The sequence below is a fragment of the Mustela nigripes genome, chromosome 7 (assembly GCF_022355385.1).
Source record: "Mustela nigripes isolate SB6536 chromosome 7, MUSNIG.SB6536, whole genome shotgun sequence".
NCBI lineage: Eukaryota > Metazoa > Chordata > Mammalia > Carnivora > Mustelidae > Mustela > Mustela nigripes.
In genome coordinates this window covers 79,191,460-79,216,613 of record NC_081563.1, presented here as the reverse complement: position 1 = coordinate 79,216,613, position 25,154 = coordinate 79,191,460, and the positions used below count along the sequence as shown (strand labels likewise).

At 37.5% G+C, this 25,154-nt stretch overlaps 2 protein-coding genes across 6 annotated transcripts in view; one reads left to right on the top strand and one right to left on the bottom strand.

Moving 5' to 3' along the window:
- Positions 1-91: 91 nt before the first annotated feature.
- CRIPT (CXXC repeat containing interactor of PDZ3 domain) lies at positions 92-10,274 on the bottom strand. Its single transcript, XM_059407832.1, has 5 exons — positions 10,168-10,274; positions 5,963-6,028; positions 5,180-5,234; positions 1,292-1,395; positions 92-995 (listed from the first exon to the last, which is right to left on the bottom strand). The coding sequence occupies exons 1-5, from the start codon at positions 10,181-10,183 to the stop codon at positions 931-933; spliced, it is 306 nt and encodes a 101-aa protein (XP_059263815.1). The 5' UTR covers positions 10,184-10,274; the 3' UTR covers positions 92-930.
- Positions 10,275-10,328: 54 nt separating this feature from the next.
- The window catches only part of PIGF (phosphatidylinositol glycan anchor biosynthesis class F), a 35,306-nt gene continuing 20,480 nt past the window's right edge, over positions 10,329-25,154 (top strand). Inside the window, exons 1-4 of one of the 5 annotated variants that reach the window (XM_059406244.1) lie at positions 10,329-10,522; positions 12,247-12,559; positions 13,738-13,829; positions 15,502-15,618. In XM_059406244.1, the coding sequence (XP_059262227.1) occupies positions 12,266-12,559; positions 13,738-13,829; positions 15,502-15,618 (503 nt within the window). In that variant the 5' untranslated portion in view covers positions 10,329-10,522; positions 12,247-12,265. The other 4 variants (XM_059406242.1, XM_059406239.1, XM_059406240.1 and 1 more) reach the window with 4 other exon arrangements.

Sequence of the window (25,154 nt, the reverse complement as noted above, 5' to 3'; positions counted from 1 at the left end):
CTCTAAAGGCAGCATAAGAAAAAAATCTTTGTTTGAACCTCAAAGTTGTCTTTTAGCAATCTTTACCATATATAAAAGAAGAGTCAAGATGTTGATTTTGTTCTATTTATTTTTGGTGGGTGGGGAGGGGAGGTAAAAAAAAAAAAAGTTTGGGTTTTGCTTCAAAGAGTTTTCCTAAAGAGAAGTAACTCATTCATTACACATTCCCATGGATATACACTGTTTCTTGGCTTTAAACTTTCAGGACAGTTTGAATTCAAGGTAATTGTGATAAAATGTACTTCTGAAATTCAGTGTATTCATTTGGACACACATGGGGTGACCCCTTGTGTTCTCATTCTCATACAAAAGGTACTGGCACTTTGGCCTCAAGAACAAGTAAAAGTATCATAAACACAACTTGTGATTTGGGTCTGGGCTAATGACTAAGGAACTATACAGCTGTAATGGTCTCGGATATTTCAATGCCCTGTGAACCTACAATTAATAAAGAGACTGCTGATTCTAAGAACTATGCCAACAACAAGGGAATGAAAGAAGAGTTATAAGTCTGATGCAAAGTTCAGAGCAAAATATCAATAATCTCCTCCTCACTTTTGTGATATCAATAAATAAAGTAGAGAGTGAGGATAAGAATTATATGAATAATGATAAAGAAAAACCATCTACAGAAATCAGAAAATATTTTTCATTAAACTTGTCACTTATTCTAGTTCAACAAGTTGCTTGTGAGGAAAAGAACTAAGGCAAGAAACCAGTTACTTGTTGTTTAGAACTTCTTAAGAGCAAAAAATGAACACCAATCAACTTCCTTGGTTTAATATTATCTTATAACGTGTTATTTTGGAACTTGAACAACTGTGTTATGCCTTGAAAGTTGAAAGCGAAAAATAAAAATCACATAGAAAGCCAGAAATGTCATTAACACATCTACACAGACGTTTGCTTGTAGTTTTTGGTATCCAAAACCTTTTTTCCACACATTGCGCAGATGCCTAAAACAAACAAACAAAACATGTAAGCAATCAAATCATAATACCGACTATTAAAACCAATCAAATACCAAGTATCAACAGTTTGCTTTATGTAAGTCATTCCCGAGGCTTAGGATGAGAAAAGAGAAAAAGACAGCACAGACCTGTAACTACCAACAATTCCCAAGTTTTGTCTTGCCTTAGAAAAAAGAGCACTTGACAGCATCTATGAAAGGCTACTCCTTTCCTGTGTTATCTAAGACAGTATCAAGAGTAGGCTCAATATGAATAGAAAAATGGTATTGAAAGAAACTTACCCTTTTTGTAGGCACAGCCCTGGCAATAATGAGAACCTGGTTGATGCACAGAACTTTTACAAATCCTGCAAGTGGAGAACTTATTCTTTCCATATGGATCGAATCTAGAGTTTTTTTGTTTTTTTTTTTAAAGAGAAAGAAAAAAAAATGTATAATAGAATAGAAACACTTAAATGACCTCCCTTAAGCAACGAAGGGATGAAATCATGCACTCTGTTCTCTGTTACACTCTCCAATTGCCAGGCATGGCACGCTTGCAGGGGCCACTCTCCCAACGCCTGCACACCCCTACCCCTTCCAGGGGACTTGTATGCTGGTGAAGAGTCAGTTCCTTAATCCCAAACCCATTTCTATGAGTTGTAATTGCCAATCTATGTGTATGATATAGTTTCATATTATGGAAACTGATGAAATGTGGATAAAAGAAGCATGACCAATTCTATTAAAAACTATGAGAATTCTTTAGGATATGGCTGGGTCAGTGTGAATCACTGAACTGCTGCTGAATATGGGCAAGATCGTAAGTGAAAGGACTCGGCACTTTGCAAGTCTGTCAGTTCTGGCTCCACTTTAAAGATACCGGAAATGTGCATTCTGGTTATGATTTATGTGAGGAAAATGATGAAGAACTCTTATCAGTAGACTCAGACTCAAAAAGCCCGTCTCGGTGCCAAATGACTGATGAATGCATGTGCCGTTATGTGCTGTGACTTACAAGAAGGTACATGTACGTTTTAATAACTTCCTCCTTTAGCTGACATTTTCCATTAATTGATCCAATCCCTTTGTGGAAAAGAGTTTCTACTACGTAAGAGTGCTACCTTATAGTGCTTGGAGTAGAAAATAACTCCTTCTAAACTGGCCCTAACTTTTGTAACAATACTCATATACCGAATACCAACACTGTCCTAGACCTTGCTTCTTCTCTTGGGGTAGTAAAATACAACAGCTCATTTTCAAAGGTTAATTTCTCCAAACCCAACAGAATGTCCCTTTACTCTGCACAAGGGAAGATAGACACTGTTCTTCTTTTTAATAAGCTCAACTGGTGTGCATCCATATGGATGTTTTCTTTTGCTTCAAACCATATTTTATTCTAAGATGCACATTTCAGTATGGCTGAAATCTTACAGTTAGTTGACAGAGACTTTTCTTTCTTAAAGCAATGATACATCTTCTAAATGTTGGTATCTGGGACACCTGAGTGGCTCAGTCAGTTAACATCTGCCTTCGGCTCAGGTGGTCTTGGGTCTGAGTCCCACACTGGGCTCCTTAATCAGCGCGGAGCCTGCCCCCTGCCTGCTGCTACCCCTGCTTGTGCCTGTGCTCTCTGTATCTCTCTCTCTCTAACAAACAAAGTCTTTAAAATCAATCAATCAATCAATCAATCAATGTTGGTATCTTAGATTCAATGTCATACATTCACATTCCAATGTGAGACATTTAGAGTATCCAAAGTAATAGCTACTTATTAATGATACTGGAGTGAGGTTGGGAGCATGAAGGAACTGGAAGTATCTAACACTGTACAATCTGTAAAAATTATAACTTAGTTCCTAATAACTGAGCAGTCTTAGAAGATATCGGTAAGTCAGGGCAATACTTAAGTGTGATGCTCCACTGAAGATTAAGTCTTGTGTGCTGTTTTATATCCATTATTTAATAAGTACCATTATGTATATAGTAGCCAGGCACTACAGGTAGTAAAAGCTTTATTATTATTATTATTATTTCTAATCCTTGGGGTAACGTCATGAAACAGGTATTTATTCATTCAGCAAATATGTGGTGAGTGCCTACTATGTCCCTGTCACTGTTTTACATACCAAAGATGAACCTGACAGACAAAGCCTCTGCCCTCCTCAAGTTAACATTCTAGTAAGACAATAAATAAAAAACAGATAGTAAGTAAAGAAACAAACATGCTTTTCAGATAGTAATACATCTTGTAGAGACAATTCAAACAGGACATTGTGGCAGACATGAGGGGAAGGAGGGAAGATATCAGTTCAAATGCCCATTAGGGACCCACTCTGAGGAGGTGACATTTCAGCTAAGATCCTAGGAACAAAAAGATGCCAGCCAGGTAAGCTCCGTGGGAAGAACTGTAGGAGGAGGGAACAGCAAGCACAAACCTCTTCCAGTGGGAATGGGCTTGGTCTAGCTGATGCAGGAGTTGGTACAAGGAAGTCAGAGGGGGGATGGGCCAGATTACGGAAAACCTTGTAATAAGGTGGAAGGGAGGGGTTACATCATATTCTGCATGAAACGAAAAGCAAGGCAGGGTTCTGAGGAAAGCATTTATGTAACCTTTAAAGGACCACTCTGGCTACTATGAGACTGAACCACAAAGAACTAGAGAGGAAGAAGAAAGATGGAAAGTTATTATGGCATCTAAGTAAGAAACACCAGTGGTTTGGAAGAGGTAACAGCAGTGAGATGGACAGGAGGAGGCAGATGCAGGTTATATGCTGGTGGCAGTGCTAAAGAGCTTGCTGATAAAAGGGAAGTGAGGAAAAGGGAGGGATCAATGCAGAATTCTAGCTCTTAGGCTCGAAGGGCTGGACTGGAGTGGTGTGATGATGAGAAGACTGCAGGAACAAGTGCCTGTTAGACACCAAACTGGTAAGTCAGCTAGGCACTTGCATATATCTTTGGAGCTCAGAGAAGAAGTCTGATTTATAGTCATTAATAAATCTAATTTATAGTCATTAACGTACTATTTGAATTTAAAGCCTCTGGACTAAAGTCACTTGAGGAAAGAGTATACATTTATAAATAGAAAAAAAAGAGAAAGGTCTAGGATTGAGTCCAAAGGCACTTGACTGAGAAAGAATGGTGAATTGGGAGGAAAAAAGAGTACGGTACCCAAGAGCCAAGAGAACAGAAGGTTGCAGAGGCATCAGGTTGGTTCAGCGAGTGAAAAAAGCGACTCTACTCTCATCTCCACGGCTGTGAGCTCAGGCCCCACACTGAAGGTAGAGCTTAATTAAAAATAAGAGAGAACAGAAGGTTGCAAAAATGAGAGCTGTTAAAAGATTAAGTAAGAAAGAATAGAGAAGTCCATCAGGTGTGAACTTGCTGAGAGCAACTGCAGGGGTTTGGTGAGGCTGAAGGCCCAGTGGAGTGGCTGAAATTGCAAATGGAACTTCAGACGCTGAGAAAGCATCTGAGAGCAAGGCTTTTGAAAACTTTTGCTGTGGAGGGAAGCAAGGAAATGGGAGTGGCAGCTAAAAGGATTCATAGAATTTTTAAGACTGGAAATAGTAAAGCATGGTGTCAAAAAGTGATTTTTAGGGTGGGAGACACTTTTATCTCCATTCTTAGATGAAAAAGTAAAGTTTAGAAAAGTCAAGAAATTGGCTTAATTTCCTGAAGGTCCCAGAGCTGGGCAGGAACAGAGTCTAAATTCAAATAAGGGCTGACTCCAGACCTTCTGATCTGTCCACGTCTATTACCTCCAGTTTGTATGATAATTAAGAACCAGATAAAATAACCTAGAGTAAACCCAAACCAGGCAATATTATTCCAAAACTAGTCCTATAATCAATACCACACTGAAGCACCTCAATGAAACTGCAAAGTAGTTTTAGGGATAAGAAACAGTAGTTTTCAAAAGAAAAAGAACGAGATAAAGTAAAAGTCATGTTTTCTGGTGAAATTATATATAAAAAAATAGCACTAATATCTTCATATATTCATACATTGAGGAGGAGCAAGGTGAAACCAGCAGGTTATAACAGACGGCTTGGCTTTGCATGCCAGGACCTACTGAACTCTGTTATATCATGAGAGAATGATGCACACCAAATTCACTCCAGTATGTTTAATTAAGACTAAAGAGAATGGAAAGTTATATGCCTGCAGAGTGGCTGCTCCTATACCTACCTTGCTTTTTTTGAAGTCAAAGCTTTATTTTCATTCAGCTTTCTTCCACCACTTTCTAAATCAAAATATACATGTATTTTAGTGGGTTATTTCTGCACATTTCACTATAACATATATATTTAACATTTAACAATTAGTTAAAAAGTTCATTCTTTGGCCTCCTACCAGTAGACTAGCCTGTATCAAAATTTTCAAAAATCCCTAGTTAATAGCCACTACCTGAATAGGAAACATTTATTATGGAGGAATAAAATTATGGATAATCATCTTATTTCTCAGGCTCAGAGGATTTTAGGGATGGGTCTACACTGAATTTATCTAGCATAAAGTCTTAAAGCCACCACTTTGGTGCCATAGACCCTGCATACAAGTACAAGTATTTCTTTTCCTTCCCTTTGGAAATACCTCAACTGTATCTAATGATATGACAGTGAAAATGTAAATGTGTAAATGATTTGTTCAAGAATATAAAAGTCAGGTTAAGAGAGTGGGAATTAAATACAGACTTTAATAAAGCAGAATCAAATCAGTTACTATGATCTATTCATTGGTAGAAAAATCATTTAATGATTTTGCTCTTTTGCCTGACAGATTACAAACCCTTAACATGTAACCCAGAGAATAAAAGAAGACATTAAATTGTTGGGGGATCTGGGATTCTTTAGTGTTTAAGAGATGAAATACTTTGCACACACAAGATTTCTTTTTACAAATAAAGTAAAGCGAAAACATTAATCACAGGAAGCATGGGATTCAACTTCTCTTTTCTAAATGGAAAAATACCTGTGGTATTCCTTGCACCATCTTTCCATGTGTCTGGAGTGATAACAGTACCAAGTTTCTTTTCACCTGTTGTAACAAGATAATAGAAGTAAGGGGAACTCGGATTTACTATCTAATAAATATACTACATGGCGCTTAAAATTCACAGTGGTATCAACCATTGTCTTACAGTAGGAGCTTTTTCATGCCGGGGTAGGGGCTGTGAACTGAGACTGAAGATACTAACTGTAGGCAATGGGTAGCTGACTCTCGGTGACATCTGTACAGTATGAATAATGACAGGCTTTTCCTGTACCATGTATACTTTAAACAAATCTGATAAATCTAAACAAATCTGATACTTATTCCATAAGTATTTACTAAACGCTTATGATATGTAAACTGTTATACAAAGTTCAGAGAGAAATAAAATGATAAATTAGATAAAGCTCTAGGTTTCAAGGTATGTACAACACACTATTTTCTCTAACAGTGGTCCTTAACCTGGGTCCCAGGGGTAGACCTCAGAAGACAAGGGAAAAAGATGAAGTTGAACACCACACTACTATATAGCCACATTTTTGGTAAGAGTCCATAGCTTTCATCAGATTTTTCAAAGGGGGTCAGAGACCTCTGAAAAAGAACCATTCAAACCAAAATATAAACTAGAAAATAAAAAGCATAGTAGCAGACAGCTGAAGTCCTAGAAGAAATTCCACGGAGAAAGAAATAACCTTAGCTGGGGAAATCCAGGAAAGCCTGTGAAGAAGGCAGGAAGAGGGTCTGGATCTGGCAGTGGGACTGTGAAGAATGAGGAGGAGAGATGATGAAAGCAAACTAGAGAAAGGACATATCCTGAAGAAAGGCATGGAAAGCTCAGGGTACACATGGGCATGCTAGGAGTGGTTTGGCCAAAGAGTGAGGGTAAGAGTAAGTGAAAATAAAGTTGGAAAGATAAGCCAGCCTCATTGTGGAGGGTCATCCTGAATTCCAGGCTCTAAATATAAAAACCCAAAATTAATCTCTGCGCACTGAGAATTTGTTAAAGGTTTTAAATATAGAAAGTGATAGAGTGCACGTATATTTATGTTCAATGCAAATATCTTGTGATTACTCTAAACCATGTCCTTGCATAATGATGAAGGACAGTAAGACAAAGTCTTTACCCTTTGGTTCTACTGTCTGGCATTTGGTAGACATTTAATACTTGTTGCATGAATGAAAAGAAAAGGTGACAAAATACAAGAATGAAAGGTGGAGTCAGGGTCTAACTGAGCATTTTTATAAGGAAGGGGAGCTGATTAAAGATTCCAAAGGCTACAGAGACAAAGAGGTAGGGAAGGATGGCAACAGGGACACGAGTAGAATTCTCCTTGAAGAAAGGGAAAGAAGTAAATTGGCATGGATGCAGATCTGTTTATGGGTATAGTAAAAGAAGTTGAGGATGTTCCCATTTAATTACCTTGCTTTTCTTATGCCTATAAGAAGGTATTTGTCAAAAGAGCATGAGGTAGATGAAGCTGTTAAAGTTTAAGGGACTGGAGAGCTTGGAATAGTCATAGCAACAAAGGGCAAGGGGACTGACTAAAGAGAAGTAAAAAAGATTGATGAGTAGTATTAAAGATCCTGGAGATTAGGAATTGTGTACTTTTAGTGGTACCAACTGGTTCATTTGTACAGTTTTCCCCAGTGGCCTTCAAACACACATGCAGGACAGTTTAGAGAGAGAAGAGCCAAAGGCAGGGAGAACACAGTTTGAAGGGAAAGGGGCTGGTAAGGGATCGCATTAGTCTAACTTGAGTGATGGGGACCTCAGCTAGGGTACTTGAGGGGTAAATGAGAGGCTAGGGAAAATATGAGCTATTGAATGGAGGTAAAAACAGCAGCACATGCACGTGTTTGGATGCAGATTCACAAAGGAATGGGGGATGCATGAGAGATGATTCAGGCTTTGTGAATGGGTGACTGGGAGGACTGCCATGCCATTAAATGATGGAAGAGAAAGTATAGATTTGTGAAGTAGGGTGACAAATTCAGTCTTGGAAGTACTAAACTGCTACGTAACAACCAGATGGAGGTTCCCAGTATTGTCTGAAGAAAATTCTTCTATTGGTCTTACTTTAGAGAGGTCGACTGGAGATGTGGATTAGACTGGCATGGATATGCTACTTGAAGCCAGATAGTTCCAAAACAAATGTCAAAAGAAGGTCAGATACAGATCACTAGGAAACATCTATTTTAAAGGAAAAGGAGAATAAGAAAACTCAGAGTATAGTGGTAGAGGAGCACACGGAGAAATAAATTCAAAGGGAATTAAGACTAAGTTTCAAAGTCACAGAATAGAAAAGGACTGAAAGAAAGGTCTTTGAATTAAGACTCTATTTTTATTTGAAAAATAAGAGTCTATAGAAGGTAGAAAGGTATTAGAACAAAGAAATAATACACAGACTTTCAGAAGTGCAGAGAAGTAAAAAGCAGGTGACCCTTTAGAACACATATCACGTCTAGATCCAACTATCTGTATTTATTTTAGTACCACATTAGATCTTGGGTTCTCAGAATTTTTATCACCTTAGGAAATTAACTCTCACAATTTGCCCAGTATCCTCAATTTCCTTGAGAAAATGCATTTATTGTGTAAAGAATATCACACAAAAAAGTTAAACCAGGCAGGATACCAGTCCTCTAAAGTTAAAATATACAGAATTAACACAAATTGCATAAAAGGCTAAATTTACATGTTTAGGAACCAAACTACATAAGAGAGAAGACATCAAGGAAGGTGCATAACCTAAATACATGTAAGTCATATTTACTCAAACAGGCAAAACAAAAAAACTTCTTAAGTACTGGATGGAGTAGAGTTAAAGGATGTCAATGTCAAAAAGCTTAATGTGCTTTTTGGAGTGATTAAAATATTCTAAAATTGTAGTGATGGTTGCACAACCCTATGAATATACTGAAAATAACAGAATTGTACATTTTAAATGTGTGACTTGTACCTATGTCAATTACATTGCAATAATTTTTTAAAAGCTTAGTATGAGATGATGATATAAAGCACAGAAAAATGGAAATATTAGTTCCACTCTACCCCTCATAAAATGGAGCAGAGTTTAATTCTGAGTGCCATACATTGGTGGTTATGACAGAAATAACCAGTTTTTGAGTATACACTAAGGCACTTTTAACAGGCTTTACCTACATTATCTAATTCTCACAAAACCCATAAATTATGTATTATTCTCATTTTTCAGATGAGAAAACTGGGGCCAAGAAATATTAGATAACTCACCCATAGTTATTCTTTTACCTAAAGTAAAAACTGTGATTCAAACTCATGGGTGCCTGTGTTCAAAGGTTTATCTACTGTTGGGGGGCGTCTTATAACAAAATCCAGATAAAAGGACTTGAACCCTTGTCTCAGAAGAGTCAGAAATGTCCAGCCTGAGGAAAAGGACTTAGGGTATGACGGCTGTTTGAAAGCAAACAGTCTATGACATTAAAAAGCCATATTTTCTAGAAAGCTCAAGAGTTTATATTAGAATTATTGATGGCAACTATAGGGAGGAAGGACTTTTCTAGAAGCCAGTGACATTGATACAGACTACTGTGAAGGTGGTACAACTTTCTGAACCTTGCCTCAATACCACAGGTATTCATGCAAAGAGCATTTACGCCATCGGACAGGCTGCTAACTTTGGGTTGCTAGTTAAAATATAGGATGCCCAGTTAAATTTAAATTTCAAACAATGAATGGTGTTTTAGTACTGTCACTAAAAGTAGGGCCAAAGCACTTTCAGTAGTGAGGAGCAGCAAGCAAAGACAAGTCTCAAATATTGAATGGGACACACTTCCCCTAATAAAAGTATTCATATTTTTAATGTCTGCTAAATCTGGAAACTCTAGATATTGTATATCTTTTAAGATCCATTCCAACCCTGAGGGTCTGTGAAGCGAAGGAGCCAGTCAAGCGCTGTACGGGATGAGATCCCGAGTTGGGGGAGGCAAAGGAAATAGACAAATGAGTGCAAAAGAGACCACTCTGAACGCAGAATAACTATATGGTCGTTGGGGAGAGAAGGAATGGTCAAAGGGGTAGCAGGACAAAGGCCAGAATCGGAGACCCGTGGCCGAAAGAAAAAAAAGAAAACGCAAAGTACCCTAAGAACTCCAGTTAGCCTCGCCTAGCCTCCGTCTCCCAGAGATGTGGCCCCTTAACTTACATTTTTCGCACACCATCCTTCCCCGAAGGCTCCCTCGGCCGCAGAAACAGCAGCAGCTTGAAAATGTCAACACAACAGCCAGGGAAGGATTCCCCTTCCGGGTTACGACAACCCACTTCCGGCCCCTCCTCCCATCGCCCCGCCCATCCCACACCTGAAAAGCGGCGGGAGGAATTAAAAGCGAGCTGGAAGGCGGGGCTGCTACTACTGCCCGCCCCTCCGCTTCTGCAATTGGCTGTGCGATCTTGGGTCTCCGTCCCACAGGCCTGCGCCTGCGCGAGGGCTAGGGCGGCGAGTCGTACCTGATGGTTGGAGGTAGTTACCTCCGCTTCTCTTCCGCTGGCGGGAGAGTTAGGTAAGCCCAGCCGAACCCTCCCTGCACGCGAGCCTCCCGGGGTGTGCGGACAGCCCCCACCAACTGCCCATGTGGCCGACAGTATCTGTGCCCCCAGCCCGCCTGCGCCCGCCGTCCGTCCGAGCGCCACCCTTCCTGCGTGACCCAGGGGCTGCCCTGATGGACCCGGCCCTCTTGCAGATCCGTTTTTCTGTGTGTGGCCCTCCGTTTCTCCTGGTCTCCGCGCGGATGCTCTTTGATTATGCTTCTCAGCGCGTCCCCCATTGCTCACACTTGCCCTGGGTGAGGCTTGCGCAGAGTCCTGAGCGACCGAGTTTGGGGTGGGGCTGCAGAGACAGGTCCTGGCGATTTCCGTGGAGGCTCCTCCTGTGCGAGCCTGGGGACCTGGGAACCCGGGCTAGGTCAGACCCCGGGGGTCAGGGCGGTGGCAGCCGGAGGAGCGCCCGACGGATGTCCTCGTGTGCTTGCAGGGCCCACCCCAGGGCTGCTTTTGCAGGACCCACCCTCTTTCTTTCGTTCTTGTTCATTCATTCAGTAAGCGTCTGAGTTGGGTACTGCGCACTGTATTAGATCCAGATCTACTCATGTCATTTGGGATTCTGAGAGGGGCCCAGAAAAATATCCAGAGAGGTATCTGTTGAGATGGTGTATTCCGGATCCTCTGCCCCGTCTGTCATTCGGCAGAGGATAGGACCTGCGAGAAACTTTTCCTTTTTCCCTTCTATTGTTCATTCTCTTCTCAATCCCTAGTGTGTATCTTTATATCAAAGAGGCGAGGCTTTGATGTGGCTTTAGTGCTTGGGAGCTTGGGACCTTGGGACCTTGGACCTGTCTCGACACTAACTTGTCTTTGGCTGTTTCCTTATCAGTAGAATATTTGCCTTGGGAAATTACAGAATTATATCAGAACAGTTAGGATAAGGCCTGGACTTGCCCTGTTGTTTTTCTGGAATATTCACCACAGTGGATTATTACTTTAAATTAATAAGGTTCTACTTAATATTAAGTATTGTACCTAACATTAGTATTAACATTACTAAGTAAGTTAGTAACAATACGTTATGTATTGTGTTAGGTAATTTATGAATAAACATATACGTATAATGAGTATTTTATAGAGACAACGAGAGAAAGTAGACTTTTTTCCTCCTATTTATGATCTACTTTTGATTGGAACTTAGCACGTGTAACAGACATTGTCATTTTGGTATTTCTGGAGCATTGGGATCCCTGAGTTTAGCATAGTATTCTTTGAACTTTCTTGATTACACTGGTCACCGTTTTGAGTATTCAAGTGTGCACTTGGTGTCACTTGTCATTTACCAGAAGATGTGAACTACTGTAATGTTAGACAAGGGTCCACAATGATTTTAAAAAAATGCCAACAGTTTGGCTAAAGTGTATTCATGGGGTTCCTAGAATGCATAGATTATACTTCCAGCAAGAGCAAATCATTAATCTGTGCATGTTGTTTTTACCTCTGTGATTTTGGCAAAAAAAGAGAAAGAGAAAAGAAAACAAATCCCTTAATTGGTCCTAGTACACGATCCTTTTACAGAAACCAGTTACAAATATTTAAGGAATTAGTAAATTTGTCCTTTTTAGGCTCTGAGACATTTTTGAGCCATATTAGTCTACATGTACATTTATACATATGCATCTTACCATATTCTGAAACTAATACATTGTGCATAGAAAATTGACTTGTTCATGCTTACTTTTAGGCGTTGGAGCATTTAGACAATGGAAAATATTATTGGATATGCTGTTTTCTTAATTTGTTTTTCATTAGCCTCTCAAGAAAACACCATGAAAGATACTGATATCAAGAGACTACTGTATACCCATCTTTTATGCATATTTTCAATTATCCTAAGCATCTTCATTCCATCATTCTTCTTGGAGAACTTCTCAATATTGGAAACACACTTGACATGGTTGTGCATCTGTTCTGTTTTTGTAACTGCCGTCAATCTAGTATTATATTTAGTAGTGAAACCAAATGCATCCTCTAAAAGAAGTTCATTATCATACAAGGTAAGGCTTATTTCTTGATAATTGATTTTTAGATAGGAGTAGTGTTCCTTTTAATAAAAGAATAAAGTATTAGTCAAGTACTTATGGGGTTATTTACAGTGAGTAAAGAGAACCTGATTTTTTATCTTTTTTCAGATCAGTAGCCTGTTATTGCTGGAAGGCTGCCCACAATGTTTGATAGATCCTTTGCCATGCATCAGTTGTGGAATTAGGATGTCTTCAGTGGATATTACAGCATTTTGAACCTAGATAGTCATGTTTTAGGTCACCACTGAAGATAAATTCATGACGTAGCAGTCATATCTTAAACTTTATAAGACATTTTATTTTCATTTATTTTTTCCATTTCTGAGAGAAAATGGATTTTTCAGAAATTACAAAATAAGTCTTGTGGTAGCTTTGTTTTGAACATGGCCTTCCTTGACTAAACAGTGTTAAAGTTTTCAGATTATCAGAATCTATTTTCTGAAATGTTCACTATCTTATAATACTTGACTATTACTTTAAATTAATAAAGTCTTCCCTTAACATTGCTCAATATTATGTGTAGCTCTCTTAGATCATTTAAAACACATTTACTGCTCTATGATTTAAAAACTCACTGTGTCTGTTATAATTAGATCTTCTTGCACTCCAAATCAAGTAGGTCCCACACTGATTTGTAGACATGCAGGTCTTTTTTCATATGCATCATATAGTCACATGAATATGATTTGGGGAATTACTTAATATTATGCAGTTTTCCTAGGAATTTTGTTTTTAAATGAAAAAAAAAACTGTAGTCCTTATTTTCTGCAAAGATTTCATGTATCACATAATAAGAATTGTCTGGTGTTTTTTTGTATCATAGTGTTCTGTTGTTGGTAAATACTTTATAAATACTGATTCGTGGTGTAGCTCAGTGCATACCATAGGAACAGAAATGCTTTTTTATTCTAGTGCTGATTGGGAGGGTGGAATATGGGTAGTGACTTGTGACTTGTAGGCTGTTTTGTGGGGCTGTCTGGAGGTCCGTGCACTGTGCACAGGAGATGGAATCTGACTTCAGGCTTCCGAAAGTAAAGAACATTCAACTGTTGCACACATGGGAATAAGTTGTATTTGTAGATAAAGTGGAAGTATTTGCTGTCCTCTAGGCATTGTCTTGAGCCTTCAAATCATTCTCATTTCTTTTTTAGGTAGTGAGGTTTTTGAAATGCTGTATCTACTTTCTTATGTCATGTTTCTTCTTTCATGTCATTTTTGTTCTATATGGAGCACCACTCATAGAGTAAGTCTGAAATTTGTACCTTAAGGCAATTATATTTGAAACACTTGTTTACTGAACAAAGCACTAATTCTGTTGGTGAGGAATGAAAAACCATGGTGTGTTTAACTACCAGATCACAGGAGGATACTGACATCATTGCCCTTTCTTAGTAATGATATTCTTTTAACATTACTTCATAATAAGAATAACTTAATTCATTAAATGCTCCTCTTACCTAGCCTTCTATTACCCCATTGCATGTAGGGGCAGGGAGGTAGATGAGAAACTATTCCAATAAATGTGTGGACCTTGGAACCTCTAAGGGAGCTTACTATAATGATATGTATAAATTAGTTAGAATTAGCATATCAGTTATTAGTAAATATGATTCTGAAGTGCTTGAAGTTTTTCTTAAGAAAATTCCGTAGATTCCTATATTTAATTATTTAATAACCTAATGTTGATAGGGTTTTTTTTTTAAGATTTTATTTATTTATTTGACAGAGGGCAGGAAGGTGGGGGGTGCTGAAGCAGGCCCCCTGCTGAGCAGGGAGCCGGATGTGGGGATGTGGTGGGGATATGGGGCTCCATCCTGGGACTTGGAGATCATGACCTGAGCCGAAGGCAGAGGCTTAACTGACTGAGCCACCCAGGCACCCCTAATGTTGATAGTTTAAGGGCAGAATTTAACTCAACACTGTTTCAAAGCTGACCAGTTTTTAAAAAAAAAAAAAAACTAGATTCATGAGTATTTCTTATTTAATGTTCATCATAGATTGGGAAACCTTATTTAAAAGTGATTAGTGATCACAGTGAGGTAAGTTGTGACACACAGATACATCTATGTATGTAGTCATATATATTTACACGCAGTTATATATATACACACACTAAATTAACAGGTAGTTCTTTTCTAGAGAGGGGAGGACAAGACCTTTTAATGGGAAATGGTAGTTTCTATTTAATCCATTGTCGAGTAGAATGAGTGTCTTGAGCAGTAGTACTAAAACCAGCAGCATCAGCATTTTATCAAAAGCAAGTTCTCAGACCTCAGAAATGCTATGGGTACAGCTTCCCCAAGCTTTAGTTTAACTCACTTTCCAAGTGACTCCAGTATAAGCTAGAGTTGAACCAGTGGTTATAGATAAAGTTCCAGAGGAACTTCTTCAGGAAGAAAGTTTATTATCTAAAAATGGGGTTTCTTGCAGTAGAGAGTCTCATATAGATTAGAGGGTATTTAACACTTCTGAACTCTACCATTAAAGCCAGATATTTGGGACACTTGGGTGGCTCAGTTGGTTGAGTGTCTGCCTTCAACTCAGGTCATGATTCCAGGGTCCTGGAATCAAGTCCTGCATCAGGCTTCTTGCTCAGCCGGGAGCCTGCTTCTCCCTCTGCGGGCCACTCCCCCTGGTTGTATGCATGCTCTCTCGCTCTCTATCTCTGGCAAATAAATAAATAAAATCTTTAAAAAAAAAAAATGAAGCTAGATATTTGCTAGGTTGTTTTTCATAGCTTGTTTTTCAGTATTAAAATTTTTTGTAATTATCATTTTGGTAGGACTTGTGTTACCTTTCAAAGTAAAGTATAAGAAAATGTTTTCATGTTGGATCTATTTAAGTAACCAAGATTATGTAGTGTACATACACCTTTAATGCTTTTTAAAAATTAATAAAGCTTTTTTTTTTCCTAGGTTGGTGTTGGAAACATTTTTATTTGCAGTTACTTTGTCAACCTTTACTACTGTACCTTGTTTGTGTTTGTTAGGGCCAAACATCAAAGCATGGCTAAGAGTTTTCAGTAGAAATGGGTAAGTTTTAATTTTATATTTTAGTGGAGTTTGAAATTTAAAAAAGTTAATGTAGTATTAATTAATGTACATTAATTAATGTAGTATTTTTCCATTCCTGGATGCTTTCAGATTATTCTATGAGTGTTTTTCAGGACTGTGGTTCTCAGGGATGCCTCAAGGGCCCACCACAGTTGGGAAGTGGGGATAGGGAAGGGGTTATATTACATTTGAGGGGGACTCAAGCAGGTAGAACTAGAGGCTCCTCCTTCCACTTTAGCAAGATCAGCTCTGCTTTTCTTCTGTATGGGAGGATCCCACTTTGCCTTTTGTTTGAAAAAAGGTTTCCACTACCAAAAGAAGGCTTTGAGAACCACTCCTCAGGGATGATTTGTCTCTGTACTAAAATTGCTACAGATAAAATTGCTTCCATACCTCTTACAATGTAGAATTGGGGTCCAAAATTTAAAAATGCTTATTAGTGTAATAACTGTAATTTCTTATTTAGCCTTTTTGGGGGTAAGACTTCTGAGTGCAAGTTTTAGAGGATTTTATTTCCTTAGCAGCCACGTAGAAGTATAAATTCAGCACAGCTAAGTTAAAATTTTAGCTTCTACAAAAGCATTGAAACGGTTCGTATCAGAAATGGTTAAATTTAAGTAAGAAAGCCGAAAGCTTATTTGGTGCTCATGATTTTGTCCCATTTATCACCCAGTAGCAAAAATTTCTTGAGTTCTTACTCTGTGCTCCATGCTGTGCAGGCTTTGTGTGGATTCTGAAGTATTAGAATCCACACAAGAAGTTGTATGGTCTGGGCACCTGGGTGGCTCAGTGGGTTAAGCCGCTGCCTTCGGCTCAGGTCATGATCTCGGGGTCCTGGGATCAAGTCCCACATCGGGCTCTCTGCTCAGCGGGGAGCCTGTTTCCCTCTCTCTCTCTGCCTGCCTCTCCATCTACTTGTGATTTCTCTCTGTCAAAATAAATACATAAAAAAATCTTTAAAAAAAAAAAAAAAAGAAGTTGTATGGTCAAGAGACAAGAATAAATCAAACAAACAATATGAGATTAAAATTGTATAAATCAGATAGTAAGTGCTATTAGAACTCAGAGAGGTAGGAAAGCTGGAAGGAGAATGATCTGTAAAGGATTCGGATCGGGAGTGTGAGATTTGGTGAGATGAAGGGAAAAGGGAAAGACATACGTGATAAGATAATGAAGGAAGCTATAGAAACTGAAGGGAAAGTGATAGTTTTGTAATTTGGAAGGGAACAACCAGTATAGTACAGAGGATGCATGCTGGCTATTAGCTAGGCTCCATGAATTACTGACATTTTCCTTTTGAAATGAATATTGTTTCCCTGCAGAACTGTCTTCTGGTATTGATAAGGTCTCTAGAAAACAGAAGTGCAGTCATTGAAAACTCTTTCCCACATTGTTACCATAGTATTCCTAATGGCATTCATTTCTTTTAGCATTTTAGTTTGAATTTGTTAAGCAGTGAAAACCAGTAGAAACAGTATAGATTTGGATTGGTGATTTATCCAGCTTTGAACTGTGTTTCTGATAATGGTATATTTGGGGGAGACATTATCATCTGATTCTGATTGTGCAGTTAGTTCTGCCATAGTATGGCGTGTGCATTCCTAGGAATCCCTGCACTATGCAAAATTGGACACTAAAAAACACAGAACTTATGGGAAAGGCGGGATTGAGGCATAACACTCAAAAAACTCTGACAATAAATCCTAAAAAAGATAGGAACTTAATAAAAATGGTAGTATAGTTTTATTCCTGTTAAATAGTTAAGAAATAGATAAACATTATAATGAATATGGTCCTTTTCTTTGGGAAAAACAAACAAACAAACCTGAAATTTGCTTTTTGGGAGTAGCGTGGGAAGAGTTGCCACTCGTAAGTTATTGTGAAGTTGTAAAGGAGGGTTGTTAGAAATCTGATGGGAAGTTAAGGACTGGATGTGGGAGGTGTGACTCATACACATGAGGGAAACTAAGGGAGCTGGGAGCTGGGGTTTGTTTTGTTTTGTTTTTGTTGTTTTATGTTTCAATTTTTTATTTAAATTCCAGTTAGTTAACATATAGTGTAATATTAGTTTCAGGAGTAAAATTTAGTAATTCATCACTTACATACAGCACCCAGTGCTCCTCACAAGTGTTCTCCTTAATGCCAATCCCCCATATATCCCCCCAACCCTGCCCTGCCCACATCCCCTCCAGCAACCCAGGGAGATGGGTTTTTTAAAAATAGTATTGAGATAAAATTCAAAGACTATGCATACACTTTGCCTATTTAAAGTGTACAGTTCAGTGGTTTTAATATATCCACAAGAGTCTTGCAGCCGTCATCACAGTAAAGTTTAGAATATTTTCATCACCTCAAGAAAAAAAACTTCATACCCTTTAGGTATCACTTCCTTATCCCCTCTCCCCCAGCCCTAAGCAATTACTAATCTCTTTACTGTTTCTGTAGATTTGCCTGTTCTGGACATTCATAAAAATGTTATCATATAAAATACGGTATTTTGTGATTAGCTTCTTTCACTTACCCATAATATTTTCAAGGTTCATTTTGCTTATCCATTCATTAACTGGTGGACATCCATGTTGTTTCTGCATTTTGCTGTTATGACTAAGCAGCTGTAAGCATTTGTATACAGGTTTTTGTATGGACATAATGTTTTGAGTTTTTTGAGTAGGTGCTTAGGAGTGGAATTTCTGGGTCTTATGATAACTTGTTTAATCGTTTGAGGAACTGCCAGTTTTCCAAGGTGGATGCACCATTTTACATTCCACAGCAGGGTATGAAGGCTCCAGTTCTCCTGTGTCCTTGCCAACAGTTGTTATTATCTGCCCTTATGATTATCGCCATCCTAATAGACGTAAATTGTTATCTCCTTGTGTTTTTTATTTCCAATTCCCTACCAGCTAATGATGTCAAGCATCTTTTCATGTGCCTATTAGCAATTACATGTCTTCCTTAGAGAAATATCTCTTCAGATCCTTTGGTTATTTTTGAATTGGGTTATTGGTCTTTTTTTACTATTAAGTTGTAAGAGTACTTTATATATTCTAAATACAGATTCTTTAGTGTTTACATGATTTGCACATTCTCTCTGTGGGTTATCTTTTCACTTTCTTCATTGGGTCCTTTGAAGCACAAATGATTTTAATTTTGATGAAATCTTATTTATCAGTTTTTGTCTTTTGTTGCTTGTGCATCTTTAAGGGTCCTATCTAAAAATCCATTGCCAGATCCACGGTCATAAAGATTTACTCCTATGTTTTCTTCCAAGAGTTTTATAGTTTTAGGATTTACATTTGGGTCTTTAGTCCATTTTGTATTAGTTTTCATATACAGTGTGAGGTAAGGGTCTACTTTCATTCTTTTGCATGCAACTCACCAGTTATCCCAGCACCTTTTGTTGAAAAGGCTATTCTCCACCTTTCAGGGATTTGGGCATCCTTGTCAAAAATCAGTTGATCATAAACAAATGATCTTTCTTTGTTTTTCCATTGACCTATATGTCTATACTTATGTCAGTACACCACTGTTTTGATTATGTGATAGATGTTTGGGGGATGTGCACATTTTATGTGTTCATACACTGCTAAGTGCCATTGGGTGAAGTTTTTATGTCTTCACTTAGACATTTTCAGGTGAAATTTTTCAGGTGAAATTGCTCATATCGTTACCTAATATATCAGTCAAACTGGAACAAATTTGCATGTTCAAAATAAGCATTATAGCAGAACTGGCTATATATATATATAAATGCCTAATATTTTAAAATTTTAAAAAAATCAAACTTCAAAACTCGAGAGAAACAGAGAAACTACCCTTCTCTTAGTAACTTACCACAAATTTAATATGTATATATTTTCTAATTCTGCTTTAACCCTATTTCTACATTTAGCCTGAACTATACCTTGCATCATGCCTGTTATTTTTGGCTGGGTTAAAAAGAGCTTTTTAAAAACTTTATTATAAAATTCAACTTTTGGATACTTTGAGATTTGCAGAATTAATTTGTTGTCACCTTGTTTTTGTACCCGTTGGCACTTTATCCCTTCTCAGAAGGATCTATAACAAGTAAAACTAAAAATTATAGGAAGGGGAATACCATTTTCCGGCTAGCAAGCAAACTGACAAAGATCTGTGAGTTTCATAATACATAGTGTTAAAGGTTTGGGGAGGTAGTGCCAATGGGAATACAAATTTGTTCAAGCTCTGTGAAGGGCAGTTTGGTAATATCTGTAAAAATAAAAAATACCCATCTTTGACCTAGCAGTTCCACTTCTAGGATCTTATGCACTAGGTATATTTTCATACCTACAAAATATTGAATGTGTAAGATTACTCATTGTAGCTTTGAAAACAGCTTAAATATCCTTTAATAAGGGGTGGGTTATGTTAAATTTAATGTAGCTAAAGAACAACAACAACCCAACCATTTCTTTATTTACTGATACGCTGTTAAGTGGAAAAAAGCATGGTGAAGAAATGTATGTAGGATGCTACCATTTATGTAAAAAGTGGGCAGGAGAAAATAGATAGACCTGTGTATCTTTGGAAGAATACATGAGAAACTGATAAAAATACTGGTTATCTCTGGGGAGGGAGTCTGAGAAGCTAGGGGGCCAGCTCAGAAGACTTTGCACCAACTAACTACTCTTTGGTGTCTTTTGAAATTTAAACCATAGTAATATAGTACCTAGTCAAAATGAAAATTATAATAGGTTAGGTTTTGGCATATTAAGCTTATTTGGGGAGTATTGAAAGTTAGGCCTGTATCAAGAAGTTTTTAGATTTCTTTTATGCCACCTAAACTTCGGTAGACTGCAAAAATAGCCTTCGAAAATTTCTAACATGCAACAAGATAATAGCTCAGTTGCTGGAGGTCTGTAGCTAAAAACAATCAGTTTGTAATATGAAACAGTTAACATCACACAGGGAGGGGCATGAAATAGTAATGTGCAGAAGTAACAACTTTTAAAGCATGGTCATGTATCTTTTTTTTTTTTTTTAAGATTTTATTTATGTATTTGTCAGAGAGAGTGAGCACAGGCAGACAGAGTGGCAGGCAGAGGCAGAGGGAAAAGCAGACTCCCTGCTGAACAATGAGCCTGATGTGGGACTTGATCCTAGGACGCTGGGATCATGACCTGAGCTGAAGGCAGCTTCTTAACCAACTGAGCCACCCAGGCGTCCCAAGCATGTTCATGTTTCTTATAGCATTTAAATTTCACAGCAGTCTGGTAAGATACTTCTGTTTTCACATTTTTCTTGGTGAAGATACTGGAAAGCTGACAGGTTTAGTGATTTGCCCAAGCCCTGGAATAGCCAGTAAGCAGTAGAGCTGGGACTTGAATGCAGATCATCTGATAGGACAGAAGGTTTTAGAAGACCACACTGAGGGTCAGAAAATGAACTCCTGCCTTCTCTTTGTAGTGGCCCAAGTGATCTTAGAGAAGCTATTCATTTAACTGCAGAGATCCTCATGTGCAATACTGTTAGAATACTAATAAACCACTTCTCAGGGTTATTATCAGAACTGAGTGAGATAAATGAAATCAAATAGCAAATGCTTAAGAAATGTTTGTCGAATGGATTAACAAATGTCAGGGAGCATTTTTATATTTCATTCTTCCAATCCTGGCTGCTGTTTGTCTTAGTACCTCTTCCTGGTTTAGGTAGCAGACCAAGGAGTACAGGGCATGGACAACCATGGAGAAGGAGGAAATTTTTTCAGTTGGTTTAATGTAAAATTAATTTGAGCTTTGTCATGAGAGAGCAACTTAAATCTTCATGTCTCCATCATCCCAGGCGATAGTTCAGTTTCTTCCCTAGCATTTTTATCACACTTTAAGAATTTCGCATAGAAAGCATGTCAAATTTTGAATGAATTAAGGGAACAGTTAATTTGATAGGTTAACTTGTTTAATGTTAGTGTTGGTCTTCTTAAATGTTCACCGTTAGGCAAAAATATTTTTAAAATGCAAAGATCTGGTGGTTCTGAAGTGATAATATGAAATACATACACAACTTGTATATTATTTCAGAATTGTCCCAGTACACAGTTAGCATTATTTATATTGAGTCACAACTTTGGTTTCAGAGAATTGGAGGTTATACTAACATGAATAATACATTTTGTTTCTACTCAATAATTATTTACAACAGAAATTAAAGTTCTGATTTGAAGTCCTTATGCTCTAGTTCTAATTCATTAAAAGTTCATAAAATACTTTGATTAAAGATTTTAGGGCTTTAAATATTTTTATCCTTTATCCTGTGTCTTAGCCTATAAAACACAGAAGCGTTTTTTTGTTTTGTTTTGGTATTACTGAAATATGACTAAAATGTTCAGAACGAACAGGCCAGTTTTGAATTGGGCTTACATCTTGCTTGGTATGGAATCAATATAAGTGTTTTATACTTTTCTATGCAAAATAAGTACTATATCCAAATTGTTTATTTATTTGCATGATCAATATTGAAGATGATAACCCAGTGAAGACTGAGAAATATAAAAGCTTTGATCCTGAGAACTGTGTAGGAATTCTGTCCCAAGAGTTCTGTTGCTGTTGAGATTTAATACTTAACTAAATGACATAAATGACACTATTTAACAAGATTTTTCCTTAAAGTAAATAATGAAGTTATTCTATATTAAAAAAATACAAAGGAATGCTATTTTAAAGAAACCTGAAGGTAGAAAAATAATTTGGTCTCTTCTGCCAACTTCTATTTGGTATTTATTACTGAGCATACTTAATGTGACTAGTATAATTCAGTTTGTTACCTTGCTGTTATAATTATTGTAGGGTTTTTTCCTTTTGTAGACTTTCTTACAAAAGAAAGTAATATTCTGACTACCTTAAACCTATATTTTTCATTGGAATTTGCTTTTTGATTTATCAGTTCTTTTATGCTGCTTTTGGCATGTTTTAGCTTATGATCTGACCACTTTTGGTGAACTGAAAAACTTGAATTTCTGAATAGGTTCCTGAATTTGTGGTTATCTTGCCAAGATCAAGATAGTAAGACTTGTTTGTTTAGATAAAGACAGGCATTTTTGGTCATCTTTCATGGTAATCGATTTTATGTTGAAAAAACTACCGAGGACATTTAAAATGACCAAAAATTTATACATTATTAAAAAAGGATAATTTAGCCATGATAAGGTATGAAAATTTAGTGGCAAAGAGGAACTGGTTTTAATATTCATTCAGTAGGGGAGTCAAGTTCTGTAAATTATCTCTAGCCACCAGGAAGAGTTATGTGGGGTCTCCTTTTTAGATGAAGAGCTGAATAGTTAAAAGATCAGCTCCATTTGAAGAAGCATTGTTTTGATGTCGGTCTATCTAAGCCACAGTGCTCACTGTTCGTTACCCCAGGCACCTGATACAATGTCTAGAACATAGTAAGCATTCAGCATGGTCATTTCAATTAATGTTTGATAGGATGAATTTCAGTGGAGGCAAATAATATGGACAGTTACTTGCAGCTCATTGTTACGAAGATTGATCTGTAATATTGTTTAAGTTTTCAAGTTTGTCCACAGGGTAGTGAGCCATTTATTCTAGTCTCAGCCCTCTTGACTATGTATACATTCCTTAACTATGAAAAAATTAACCCCGGAACATAGAATTTAGATGACTTTGTCATGGAAACTTACAGAAGGGGAATAAACCAGTGTCAGCACTGCTATAAATTAGTTAATAGAAAAGAATTTATTTTTAATCTTGTTTATTACAAAAGAATATATAATGTAAAAACGCAAATAATAGAAAAATATAGAAGGCTAAAGATCCTATAATCCTATCAGAGAAGCAACCATTGCGACAGATTTTAGTCTAAGCTTGTCCACGAGTATCACATATTTGCAGTTTATACTATCACTGCTTTATAACTTCTTTTTTAACTTTTTAAGAACATTGCTAGCTGTATGTGTGTATAATCTACCTCTACCTCTTCTTGCATAATGTCCTTAGTATATCTTCATCCTTAAGTAAGAATACTGCCATTTATATTGGTTTCAACAAACGGGAAACTGATTATCTGATAGAGATTGTATGGTTCTAGACACAGACAGTCAAAGTGTAACTGTGCTTCTCACTGAGTCTCCTTGTTCTTAGCCTCAGGCTGTTATAAGCTAATCACTGGGAGAGAGCAGGGAATCACCATGATTTAATTAGTCTGACCATCAGGGGTGAGATGAATGTTGGGCAAGCATCCCCTGTACCGTGGTTTATTTAATTTCCTACTGAAGATTATTTTCAAGTTTTCAGGATTTTAAATAATGCTATTCTGACATCTCTGTACCATATAATTTTATATACTTGTACAATAGTTTCATTAGACTAGATTCCTGGTGTGGAATTCCTAGATCAAAAGAAGTTGACAGGGACTGCCCAGCTAAAGTTTTGATTTGAAGAATATGAACTTAACCTACCAATAGAGTGCTGTTTCCCTAATTCCCAGTCAGGGCTGTTTCCTTTTTAACAATTTATGAGGGCTGCTGCCTACTGGGCTCTGCCAAGGGGCCAGACTGCTACCACTGTAGCTTCATCTGATTTCTAATGGGATGCATAAGCTCTGGTTAGAAATTTTGGGAAGTTTGATCTGTCGAGCAATTTATTAAGTTTCAACAGAATATTACTGATTAAATTGCACAGATAGCATTTCCCTTATGTTGCCTCCCTGCCTCCATTCTTTTCTTCTGCCTCAGGTTGCAGAAAACTGAGTAGTGAATAACATCCGATCCTCAAATGCAGCTTCAAGACAGGAAAAATTGGTGCTATTTAAGTTGGGAAGACAGTTTTAAAGATAATTCACTCATTGTATCTGAGCAAATATGTAGTGTGGGCAGTGTGCCCATGCAAAGTGTGAGCAAGATGAAAAGAAATGGCACGGCAACCCTAAAAACACATTGTAGAATAGTAAGAAGAAAAAGGCACGTGGAAGACCAAAGAATCCAGTCTGGAAGAAGATAGTACCCAGGGGAAAAAAACAAACTCTACACGGTTTATCATAGAAAAGTGTCATTAAGAGCATAAATTCAATAAAAGCTCAAAGATAAGATGATGGGAAAAAATGAGGTGGAGAAGGAGATTGCAGAATTAAGGACATAAAATGAGAATCCAAACCACACACCACAGGTCATAAATTAGAAACAGACAAATTAAGAAATCAAGTTCTAGCTTGGAAGAAAGGTTTGAGCCAATCAGAATGAAAGAGGGGAAAAATAAAGCAGTTAGAAAAGAAATGATAAATGCAGAGAACAAAGGAGATGAACTTAAGACTAGCTACTGTTCCTAAAATAACAAAACAGGAAGTAATTCAGATTTGATGGAAGACAGCTTCCCCAAATGAAGGAATCGTGCAGTTTGCACATTAAGGGGACTCACTACATTTAAAAAAGTAGTTACAAATTAGGGTTACAGTGAACAAAATAGGAGCATTATAAAAGTAATATAAGCAATAGAAGTTAGACAGCGGAGGAAGGGAAGATGGAGTAAATACAACTCTACCCCCAC